The 12,784-nt window shown below is 38.5% G+C and overlaps 1 protein-coding gene across 4 annotated transcripts in view; it reads right to left on the bottom strand.

Moving 5' to 3' along the window:
• Positions 1 to 12,784, bottom strand: part of mfsd2b (MFSD2 lysolipid transporter B, sphingolipid) — a 32,927-nt gene that overhangs the window by 6,165 nt on the left and 13,978 nt on the right. For all 4 annotated transcript variants that reach the window (XM_023277735.3, XM_035951617.2, XM_023277733.3 and 1 more), the window contains exons 5-8: positions 5,426 to 5,549; positions 2,106 to 2,184; positions 1,841 to 2,022; positions 612 to 702 (exon numbers count right to left, since the gene is read on the bottom strand). In XM_023277735.3, coding sequence (XP_023133503.1) covers positions 612 to 702; positions 1,841 to 2,022; positions 2,106 to 2,184; positions 5,426 to 5,549 — 476 coding nt within the window. The remainder of the gene's footprint in view (positions 1 to 611; positions 703 to 1,840; positions 2,023 to 2,105; positions 2,185 to 5,425; positions 5,550 to 12,784) is intronic.

Genomic DNA, 12,784 nt, shown 5'->3' with positions numbered 1-12,784 from the left:
ATGTACATTGAGAACTGAAAAATTTTAACAAATTTTTTAATTGTTATTTTACAGATTTTCCTGCTTTGTCAAAAATATGTATTTTTTGTTGTGACTTTGTTTTTTTGTTGTTCTTTTAATTTACAGATATTTGCCCTTAGTTTCACAATCTTTTACCTTTTTTTGTAATGACGCTGTATTCCACTGTTTTTTTTTTTTTTTTTTTAAAAACATATTTTTCTGGCAACTTTGATGCCAGATTTTTACAATTTCTTTTCTTTTTTTTTTTTTTTTACAGTGCAGATTTTCACTACATGATTATTGAGTCCAAAGGAACTGACAATAACAACACTGTTGTGATTATACATGATAATATTATTGTGATATCTAGTGAAAATTTGAAAAAAAAAATGTTGGTCAAATTCATCTTTGCATTTGTTTCGTGAGCGTTTTGTCTCTTTTTTGGGAAATTAATTCCACTCAAAATACGACCACAGGTAGGTGGAGAGAGACTATTTAACCATCACTGAACTGTATGTTGTTTCATTGTTGGTGTTCAGTCTGTTCCCAGACAGCAAAAAAATTTCCTTGAGCTCGGGGTTGACAATCAAGAAGTCAGTTCAGATCCTCACCGTCTCTCTCTTTGACTCCCAGAAACATCACCAGGGTACAGATGATGAACACTCCTCCGATCACCCCGGCAGCGATCATGTAGACCTCCTTCTGCAGAGACAAACACCAGAAACACAGCTCAGTCTATCATCTCTTCTCACACAACATCTATTCTGAGGCTTTCTGCAATCTTTAATTCATAATGTTCTCAAATGCCTAAAAAATTTAAAGGGCTTCATTTCCACACGCTATACATCCGTTCTGGAGAGAAGTAGGTGTTACTTTTTACCCTAAGCTTTCTGTTTTCCTTAGATCTCTGTTTTCCTGACACTCATCAGCGTTTGATTTATTGCCTGTGAATCTGTGTGGACTTTCTGGCTGCGCTAACCTGCCATGTGCATTTCGCTGTACAAACATGAGCATAAACAGGAAGAAACCTCAAGTAGATCTGTATCCAAAAATATCGCTGTTGCCGAACCCTGACAGGAACTGCTCTGCCTTAAACAACCTCTGTTTGTTTGCTATTTTTCCGTGTGGCTCGGCCCCGGCGGTTCATTATTATTTATGCACATCAAACACTCCCTGTTTCCGAGGGCAGACTGAGTTTGCCCAGACGGTGTGCCACCCTCACCAGTGACCGCGAGAGGAATTTAGCGGGTGGCTGCTGGAGGGTTTGGCCTGGCGAGCGGATCGCCCTGATAGGGTTCACCCAAGATCCATTTGGAAAAGAACCATTTGAAACCCAAATAGCTGCGGCTGCAAACCCTAAAGTTTGGACTCTTGGCTCGTTTCATCTTCACAAAAAAGTCCCGTCCCTGCAGCTTTATTCACAGCTCTGCAAACTGAAATGTGTGCTCTGAGAGATTAACATTTCCCACATATTGAATCTGCCTCGGAGTGTTCAGGGTGTGATATAAATAGGCCTAATGGCTTGCAGACTGTGGAGACCCCTCGGCTCAGTGGGGCTGCGTCTGGAGCCTGGATGTGAAGGGAGGAACCCCCTTTTTGTGGTCGGCCGGCTCAGGATGTCGGGTTCGGATATCAAACGGCAGCGTCTCCTTTCAATCCCGGAACATTTTGGATGTCAGAAACATGTAGAAAGTCTGTAAATGTGGAGCCAATTTCCAACAATCCTTCCTTTTCATTCAACCCTGAACCGCCTTTCGCACACAGCAGCTTCATGAGAGTTATTTTCAAACTTTGGCCTACTTTGAGCACACCTGGCTGCTCCCGGCTCTTTGACACTTACAGCGTGTGACAGGTAATCCTGGGAGCGAACCAGGCTCTTGACGACCTCCGTCCCGCTGCTGTTGCCGGGGTAACCGGCGGACATGTTGTGAGTGGGGCAGTGCTTCAGAGTGTGAGCGCTGGCTACGATCTGGCCCTGGATGGCGGCGCCCACCAGCGTCCCCAGAACCTCCATCGTCATTCCTGTCATCACAGATGCAGCAGTCAGACGCCACGTTTGTAGATAAAACGCCACAGCACAGGAATGATGTTAAAACAGGCCTTACGGTAAGCAGTGGCCGAGTCTCTTTCCTTCTGATCTGTGCTCAGGAACATGGTGAGAGCAGAGTAAGGCACGTGGAAACACTGCAACAGAGCAGAAAGAGTCAGGTAATTCTCAGGTACAACAGAGTAAATACAAGTCTGGAACAGCAACAGTCAAAAGGTGCAAAAGTCTCACGAGTAAAAGAAGGAATGATGAATGGATTTTAGTTGTGGGGTTATTTTTAGTTACACCGGTGGCTGGTTTCTAGGGATGGAAGTGACAGTCGGTCACTTTGGTCCGGACCAAAATAACTCTATTGAATGGGCTGCAGACATTCATGATCCCCAGAAGATGAATCCAAATGAGCATCGTGGCCTCGTACCCAAAGACAAACATTGACATTTCTGGTTTTGAGTGACATACCTCAATAACTAACAGAAGGATAATGTTGGAAAAGTACCGCAGCAATTTCAAAAAACACTCTTAATAGTAAAAGTCCTGCATAAAAAGTCTTACTGAAGTTAAAATGGATAAATATTAGCAGAAAAATGTAACATGAAGTAAAAGTGCTGGTTTGGTGTGAAGTATTTCACTACTAATAATAGATAAGTGGGTTCCAAACATGATAAATAGTAGAGAAAATAAGTTTTGATGCACAAATCTGTTCTCGGTTTTTGGACTATTTCTTTTATCTCTGATTTTTGGTGAGATATTGGATCATCGAAGCATTTATTGAGAGAAAAATCATCAACTGGTGCAGCTGTTAACAAGTTACAGACATGTAAAACGTGATCCTGACAACACACTGTTTTTTGAAGAAGCCACAGAGGTCAGAAACTATCGCTAAAATAATCATTTTAAAAATGACTAAAGCTGCAGATAAATACAGTGGAGCAGAAAGTATAATATTTCCCTCTGACACTTAGTGGAAGTATAAAGTACCTCAAAACTGTACAGTAAAAGTACAGAACTTGATTAAATGCACTTAGTTACTTTTGACCACTGTGTTTAGCTGTGAAATTTAGCAGTTATACCCCCATCACTGGTGATGGACTTGTGATATCCTCCTTTTTTAACTATAGCAGTCATCCAGTCATCCAGATTTTGCCTGGTTTTAGACAAAATACTTGAAAAACTAAAAACGTTCCCCTCATCCTTCACTTTGTGCTAGTTAGCATATGTTAGCATGCGGTTATGTTTAGCTAAGATGGTGGACATGGTAGATATACCTGAACGCCTCACCATTAGCATAGCTGGGAACTAGGAGCTGACTGATTATTAGCCTGGCCAATCACAGCCTTCAGTATTTAGCATTTTTGTGGTACTTTTTGTAACATAGTTGACAGGTATCATAGTTGACATTTTTGCTGTTTTCAGGCCTAAAATCAACATTTTTATGCAAAAATTCTTCTAATTATTATATATACAATTGAGGAAAACTGAAATTGAAAGTTATTTATAAAGATATTGTAGTAAACCTGTTGACATGCCATAAATCCACACTTGACTCACACACTACTTTATATTAAATAAGTCAGAAAGCCTTGGAGTCTTGCCAGTCTTTACTTCAGGAGGAAATGACATCATGTGGAGCAGGTCATGTGATCTGGAATTAACACACTTCCTGGAGAGGTGTTTTTGTAATGGGGAACTTAGTTGAAAGTGATTTCTGGGACGCAGATACAATTTGTTATTTTCCATATAAAATTTGATATATTGTCAAAAAAGAAACATCTGTCATGATTATCTCAACTTAATAAAAAGAACACAATCAAAACTATTTCTGAATCAGCTCATTTTATTATTGTTTAGCTAATTAAAAGGTGGATGTTATTAAATTCGGACGGTTATTTAGTTGACATTTTAGTGATATCCAGTCATTTTTATTAATAAATGATTGTTTCCATAATAAATAATCAGGGAATTTGTAAAGACATGATCATAACGAACATAAAAAACATGTTTTTGTTTTACTTTTAATAAAAATGTATGCAAGATATATCCCATGGACTTCAAAAGTCCCTCAATTCTATATTGACCCTACTATTGTTTCTTTCAACCGGCTTCCAATCAAAGAAAATAAGGTAAAATTGCACGAATTTAGTTCTGATGTGGTTATCTCTTTGTACAGGCTATTTTCCATTGCAGGAACTTGCAACAAGTCACTGGCTTGTAAACAATGAAGCATGAATGCTGAAAATTTGACTTTTTGTGTAAAACGTGAACAAAAAAAAGGCCTTTCAACCAAGTTCTGTGTAAAAGATTGTGTTATTCAGAATTTTGACACCAACATTTTAAGTCTGCAAACATACACGTGTTCCAAATCTCAGTTATCTCTGTCCGTGATGACTAATAATTGATGTCAGCCCTGATAAAAAACACATCAGTCGACCCTTATTGTGAACTTTTATGTACAAACTAAAACAGGAAACACCCTCAGTGTCTTTTATCTGTGGAAGTGCAGAATGTACAGATGCTGTAAATATATCAAAAGCCATCTCTGCAGTTTCCATGTTGGCCAACCTCAGCTCTGTTTTCTCCTTCCTCACCACCACCTCTCCCAGAGAATAGTCCTGCTTCACTTTGTAATTTACACAAGGGCTCAGTCAGCACTGCGGCCAAATGAGCCTGCAGAGCCGCAACCAAAATAAATGCGGCCGTGAAAAGGATTTTTTTTTTTGCAGCTCCTATACAGCATGTCATTTACGGGGCTTTTTTACTGCAAGTAAACATTTATAGAATCCAACCTGCTTAGCTCTCAGACACAGATGGAAGTGAGAACGGCTTAATTTGGGCGGAAAACCGGTTGTTAGTTGATTGCATTTCCAGTGACGTATTGCATTCTGACTGCTGTTTACAGACTGAATGACAACAGCTGGTCTTTCCCAGCAAAACTTCACACAAACACACAAGGAGCAGACAATGAAGGAGGGGGAGCTAAAAGAGGCAACCGGCATTTACCCAGCGAGAAGGTTCCTGGCAGGACTGACCGTATACTTATCAAGTAGTTAGAATGACATGCCATTACAGCTGGCCGCAGCGTGGCTGCAGCGGGCTGCATGCTCTGTAGCACACGTTATATGGGTTAGAGTCGAGAAGAAAGTAATGGTCTGGAGCATAATAACAACAAAACCTAAATAACTACACTTCCTTTTTGAGGTGATTTTTCAAATCTGCTTGCAAATCAAAGACTAGGATGACTGCAATCAGCTTCATCTTTGTTATTCTCCGTCTTTCATCCATTTGTTATGTAATCTGTCATCTCTAGACACAATCGGAGCTTTTATCTCCTCTTTTTCTCTTATTGTCTGAAGTATCACAAGCCGAATTTGTTCAACTTACAGTGATGAGGGTTTGGTAGAGGCAGTAGAAGCCCAGATACCAGATGAACCTGCCGCCGCTGAAGGGAGGAACGAACCAGAGGTAGAAGTAGGAGACCACCAGGAACGGAGTGCAGCCCACCATCCTGCAGGAAACAAAAAAAACGTTCAAATATTCAGCAAGAAACTTGGGAAATTGTGCTTCACTGCAACAATCGTCCTCGTTTTCACAGCAGGACAGAGGTTGTGTTATGTAATTTTCACAGCACTGTTAAAATCAGGCCATATTTGAGGCAGATTACAGCCGAGGGGTTAAGCTGACTGCTAAATGATTATGTTGGTGTGAGTATGGCAGGAATCTGTCCGGGGAGGGACGCACAAACAAGGGAAAACACCACAATATGTCAAAGCCACACATACCATCGAAACGCACAAGCAAACGCAGCGTGAAGCCGTTCTGCTGCGTCGTGCTTTTTCTCAGAACTTGGATGATTTGTTATGTGGGCCATGTATAATTCATAAGTAAACAACTGGTCTGTGTCATTATGGTGGAAGTGAGCAGCTGCGTGCTGCAAAAATGAGGAGAAAAAGAGCAGATTACGGATGATCAACGGTTTGCTGGCAAGCACCGACATATCATCAACATCATCATCATCATCATCATCCGCCCTCTTCCTGCTTCCCTTTAACCCTCCCAACCCCAAAACCCAAAAGATATGTTGTCTTTTAAAAGAATCGCCAAAATTACAATATTTATCAAAGCCAGAAAGTGTAAAAACAGAAAGAATCATGTTTCAGACGATCCTCAAACTACTCATCTGTAACATGTGGTTCCTTAACCGAATCTGAGCTCCAAATCGAGGAGATTTCATCAGAATCTTTTCGTTCTACGTGTCTCATTCAAAACTTTGCAGAAAATGAAGCATTAGCGCTAACCAGATTCTGTAAAAATCTAAAAATTCATGGGTGTTTTTGGGCAAACAGAAAGCCATGCTTGACTCAGTTGTGACCAACAGTCACTTAATAAAAATTTATGGACTTTTCGGTTGAACTGCAGGCAGTGTTTACACAGAGCAGAGAGGATACAAGTATGGAAATTAATTTAAAATGTAACTAGCGAAATATAAAACATACAGTCTGTGAAATTATTTTTTCACCCCAGTGTTGGCAGCACCTGTGAGCCCTTGAAAAATGCTGCACATCTTGATTCCAATTTTTTTTTAATTTTTGTCTTTTCCAGATTCTGAATCAATGACATGAGGAGACATCACTGTGAAATTTTCAGGCTTTTACCTTTAAGAGTTCCTGAGATATTGGTATTCAAACATGAGTGGAAAAAAGGCACTGAAAATGAGTCGACGGGTAATTTAAGAAAAAAAATAATCTCAGAAAGTACTTGATATATTGAGCTAAAAATTCACAAACATTATTAAAAATATCTATAGTTTCTGAGAACAAAATTTCAACCAAATCAGAGATGGTCGAGCAGAAGGTCCTGATGAACTCATTACCACAAAGATTCACTCTGTTTTCTGTCTTTATTACATGATTTATGGCATCATAACTTTATCAGCCTACACAGAAGATATTTTTGAGTTCTCTCTATTTCTAGTTATGATTTTGCTGTTTCCATAGAGGTATGACAGCAAAAAATTAGCCAACAGAGAGGAAAAATGTAAGTTTAGAATTTAGAGGAATGGCTGTAATTCAGCTCTTCTGCAGGTAGAAAAAAGGTCTGATGGAATTTAGGTGACCGTGACAAAACTCCGACCTCTGACCTGCTGCAGGAGAAAGCGTCAGAGAGGGGCCGGTTACAGTCATTTCTAGCATCATCCAGGCTGCTAAAACCTCCCTCTCCTCCTAATTGTTTGCTCGAACAAAGGCGGCTGACAACGCTGGTGCTGCAGTATTGAGCGCTGGGTCATCGGGGAGCTGAACGGGCCCCTGAATGGGACAGTTAGAATGTTCCTGCAAGATGAACGCGTTCAGAGGGAGGACAAGCACAAACGCACTTCCTCACACATTATGCATGCATGAGCACGCGGTCACACCTGTCCCCAAAATCTTAATTAAATGGCTTGATAAGAAGCTGCCACTTAAAATTCTCTTCTCGCTGACTCGTCGGGGACATTTGCAGAATGTTAATTAGACGGTGTGCAGTGGGGCAGCAGGGATTTGGAATGAGGTCTAGTAGGTGAGAATGTGCTTTATTGGGTGATTTTATATCCCATATGTCCCAGTATTGTGAAGGAACCTACAGTATGTACAACTTAGTCTTTATTCTACTTGATTGTTTCAATCTACACTGTATTTCTATTGCAGAAAAAGTAAAGGCAAATATTTCACCTTTTTTTTAATCAACTATATCTAATTGAAAGAGAACACGCTACTAAATTTTTTGCACTGCATAAAGGACATTCTAAAAACAGGATAAAAGCTGAAAAAATACTGTCTTTTTTATTCCACAAAATCTTCTTTTTTTGTCAAAACTTGCTGCCTACATTACCCACAATTCTCACAAGCTCAGATGTGGAACTGAACAATACAGTATCTTACTTTATGATCAAAATGACAAAAGCCAGACAAAAAAAAGACAAAAAACAACAAAAACAAGACGAAATATTACAAAAATGAGACGCAAAATGACAAAAAATGAGAAACGACACGAAACAAAACAAAAGAGACAAAAAAATTGACAAAAAAGCTACAAAGTGACAAAAACAGACATAAACAAGACAAAAAATGACAAAAGCGAGAAGCAAAACAACAAAAAAGTAGACAAACAACATAAGCCAGACAAAAAACACCAATTGACACAAACAATGCACAAAACAACAAATAAAGCAAAACACAAAATGACAAAAAAAGACAAAAAACACAAGTGAGACAAAAGGGAAACAAAAAACGACAAACGAGAAACAAGAAGACAAAAACATGAGACAAACGATGAAAGTCAGACAAAAAAAAGACCAAAAAACAAGACAAAATATTACAAAAATCAAACACAAAATGTCAAAAGAACAATGAACAATCTAGTATTTTACTTTATGATCAAAACAACTTGTCATGGTCTAGAAATAATTTGAAATTTATAGCTTTACTAATTTACAATCAGCAGTTAATGTCTTCTCTGTAGTTTTTACACTTTGAGGGCCAGATTGGACCCTCTGTAGGACCAGATTTGGCCCGCGAGCCGCATGTTTTACACCCCTGATGTAAAGTAACTAAGTAAATTTACTCGTGTTAAACTCAAGTGCAGTTTTTGGGTAATTTACATGCGCGTTTCCCTTTTATGCTGTAGTTCTTCTACACAAAAAGTCAGAGGTAAATATTGTACCTTTTTTAAAAATACTACATCAATTTGAAAGAGAATACATTGCTAACTTTTAGCATTGCATTTCCAAACTTCAAAACTGTCTGACTCACAAACAGTTATTTAAAAAAAAAAAAAAAAAAAAAGGAACAAATCTGGAGAAGAAAAATTGTCATTTTTGTTCCACAAATTCTTCTTTCTTGTCAAAACATGTCGCCTACATTACTCAGAGTTCCTACAAACTGAGCTGTGGGGAGTTTAAGTGAGACATATGAAGTTAAGAGTGTCTACAAGCAGCTTTTAAACCCGACATACATGTGATCTGGTGACAGTTATGTGAATTAACTACGTAAAATTACTCAAGTACTCTAAAAAGTGCAATATTTGGGAAATTTACTTAAATATTTCCATTTTTTCTACTTCCTATTTCCACTCCACTACAATTTAGAGGAAAATCTTTCACTCTTTAGTCCACTATGTTTATTGATATTCAGATTATTGACACAAGATTTGATCAAAAAACTAATTATTAACCTAAGATTAAATTTAATTTACAAACTACACAGCAGAAAATAAAGTTATCAAAATGAACTTAACCATCTGTATAATTTAAGTGATGAACACATTAATGCATCAAAAATGATCATGCAATAACGTCATATATATTGACTTTTAATTTTTAGTGTTTTAACTGTGTTTTGATGCATATTTACTACAGTAAAATGCAGGACTTTAACTCATACCACAGTCTTTCTGCACTCTTCTACTGTTACTTAAACTTAAGTACTTCTTCCACCGCTGAGGTTATCGGCTCTGAACTCAACTAAGGATGTTAATTATCTCAGAAATGCTTTCTAAAAGAGGACACAGAGTAGCTATCCTGATTTCTTCCAGATGCCAGAGCAGAGCATGAATAAAGTCCGGTGGTCAGACTGAGGATTAAACTGGCGGTTTGTTGTGTTTGGGTGGTGAGTCCTTCTGAAACGGCAGTAATCAGTTGCTTCCAAACTGTGTGTAACACATGTATGCAAGAAGACAAATTGATATTTATATGAAAAAAACTCAACATATAGTAAGATATCAGTCACAAGGGTTAATTACTGTGACTTTTAATGCTTTTGGCAGCACTGTTGGTGATACTTCTGTACTTCCATGTAATAAACTTGTGAATGCAGGACTTTTACATTTTACTTTTTTAATTTTTGTGTAAATACATTGTACCACCACTGACATATCCTCTAACTAGGCTGGTATTATCCACAGCGACAGGCTGTTTGGTTGATTGATATCATCTTATCTGACCAAATTCTCATTGTTTGGATAATCGCTGGTGTTACTTTCATAAATAGAAAAGCGAAACATCAACAGCCTTCCAAGATGAATCCATTATTCTTGCCAACAGGAAGAACAGACTATCTTTTCACAACTTTGAACTCTTCCAACCTAATAGAGATTGCCAGGTCTAGCTTATTTACTGAACATTTACTCAGACTTAGTTCCATCTAATTCACCACCGTGTCCTCGGTGTGGCTGCTGTCGTGTAATATTCTTTGAGTACGATGTGCTGAAAGTAAATGATGATGATAGATTTTTATTAAAAGTAAAAAATGTTTTTTATGTTAATTATGATCATATCTTTACAAATTCCAGAATTATTTATCATGAAAAAAATCACCTATTGATAAAAAATGACTGGATATCACTAAAATGTCAACTAAATACTATAGATACTATTTAAAATATCGATAATTTATGATCCAAAAGTTTCAAGCAATTCAGAGATTGCTAAGGAAAAGGAACCTGATGATTTGAGATGGAATAAGCATTTTTCCATCATCTAAAAACAGCAGCTAATTTGTCTCTGTTTTATTCCTCAATAGTTTCGCTGCTGGGAATTGATACAGTTTTATTTTCAGAGATCATATGAATATTGGCAACATCATTCTGGTCTTTTCTGTGTCTGTTTTTATCATTTCAGTAGGAAAAAACCAGGTTCAAATGATTTAATATGCTGCAAATACTGGTGTTTTATGTTTATTTATGATTCATTCTGGCAAATAAGGTCAGCAGGTAGGATGTAAGGCTTTCCTTCTACATCTAACCGTCACTTTCTCCTTCTTTAATCTTGATAAAGTGCTTTCTCAAGGTTCTGCTCGCTCCATTTGAAGGTTGTTTGCTACAAATCATAAACACGGCGGCACCCAGGGGGACGTTTTGGGCCGAAAAGACTTCCTATGAAGGAACTGGAGGCCGCGATACAAATCACTTAACGTCTGGATGCGTCAGCCGCGGGGGAGAGAAGCTCTTCCTGCTCAGAGGACAGACGGGACTTTCCAGACGGAGCTAAAAACTTGAGGGAGCGTCCTGCACTCTCATCACAAATACTGACAGAGACACAATAAAAACACCCACATGGAGGCAGAGAAGCACAAACAAACACCTCCAGCTTCCCGAGGGTGAAGCAGAGCTGAATTAACATCAGCAGCTGTCTGGCCACAGCGGCTCCCCTCCAGCACTGTGTGTAATCTATGCTTTATAATGGAGCGGGCATTAGCTGCAGCCTGTGTAATTACACTAAGTGTCACGCTAGTATGTTTAAAAAGACATATACTGCGCGCACGCACGCACGCACGCACGCACGCACGCACGCACGCACGCACGCACGCACGCACGCACGCACGCACGCACGCACGCACGCACGCACACACACACACACACACACACACACACACACACACACACGTGCTTAGCTGCTTATAAAAGCGATGATGGCTTCATATAATCCACACTTGTGAGGTGAAAAATTGCACTCAGAGCCCCGGAGGAGCCGAGTAACAGCTTGCAGATGATGAAAAACAAAGCAAACGTGAAATGAGGTGTTACATAAATGTAATAAAATGTAACCGAGCAGCGCATGATTTATGGAAGATGAACTATTGTTGTGCAGAAACATGCAGCACTCGAAACAAACCGGCCCAGAACAACAAATTAAAGCTCGGTAGGTGTTTACGCAGCGTAAACCTCAGGTGACACGAGGATAATTTAAGAAGCATCCAAAACCTGAAGCTTGTTTTTGTTGATTCTTTTGTGTGTGTGTTTTTTTTTTTGCACAAACAGTAGCACCGTGTGGGGAGCGTGATTACGTCAAACCGCCACATGTTTGATAATCCATCAACAGATCACAGTCCTTTACGTAAGTTTAGCAAGAAAAACAGAACCAGGAAGCCCAAAGTTATCATTTTAGGTAAACATGGGCAGTTTAGCCCAACATTTTTCACACACATTTGGATTTATTGTGAATTTTATTCTATCAGTTGGTTTCTTCTGTCTGGAAATGACGTAAACAAGTGACAAAATACAGTCACTTGTCTCATAATCTAACGGAAATTTTAAAGAGCATTTATAACTTCTAAACAAATCTGAGTTCACAAGACACGTTTTGGAGGAGAAAATGCAGCTTTTATGCTTTGATTTCGATCCTGCTCTAGAGTGTTTTTAATATGCTTCAAAATGAGAAAAGCTTATGCAGTAGCTCATCGTTGGATCACTTATGGATGAATTTAAACTCTTTTTTTAGAGTTAAACCCAAAATTGTTCCTATCTGCACCAAAGTTTCATCCATAGAGGATTTTTATTTCACCAGCAGGTTTTTTTTCTAGCTGGAAATGTCAAAAAAGAAGCACTTTGTTTGAAATGTAAATGTTGAATTTTATGTATTTCCATGTTGGGGTTTTTTTGCATTTTAACCAAAAAGTGCCACATTCAGAACTTATTCCAGTCACAAATCTTTGAGAAAATGCAGTTTTTCTACCATAAAATGAGACAAGCTGATGTAGTAGTTCTCAAGCCAGTTAAAAGTCAGTTGCAAGTCATTCCTACAACCAAAAATCACCACAAAAGACATGTTGAGACATGCAAAAAGCTGATTAGCAACTACAAAAACTGAGCCATTGCCATGATTAAGGGAGTATGAATAATTTTGGACATTGCATTTTTAGTCAAAATGGAAAAGAAACACTTAAAATTCATCATTTCCATCTTGAACAAAATGTCTTACTGTAATTTCCA

This window comes from Amphiprion ocellaris, chromosome 12, assembly GCF_022539595.1.
Source record: "Amphiprion ocellaris isolate individual 3 ecotype Okinawa chromosome 12, ASM2253959v1, whole genome shotgun sequence".
NCBI lineage: Eukaryota > Metazoa > Chordata > Actinopteri > Pomacentridae > Amphiprion > Amphiprion ocellaris.
Note: the sequence above shows the minus strand (reverse complement) of the source record. Positions and strands in the feature narration are given on the sequence as shown.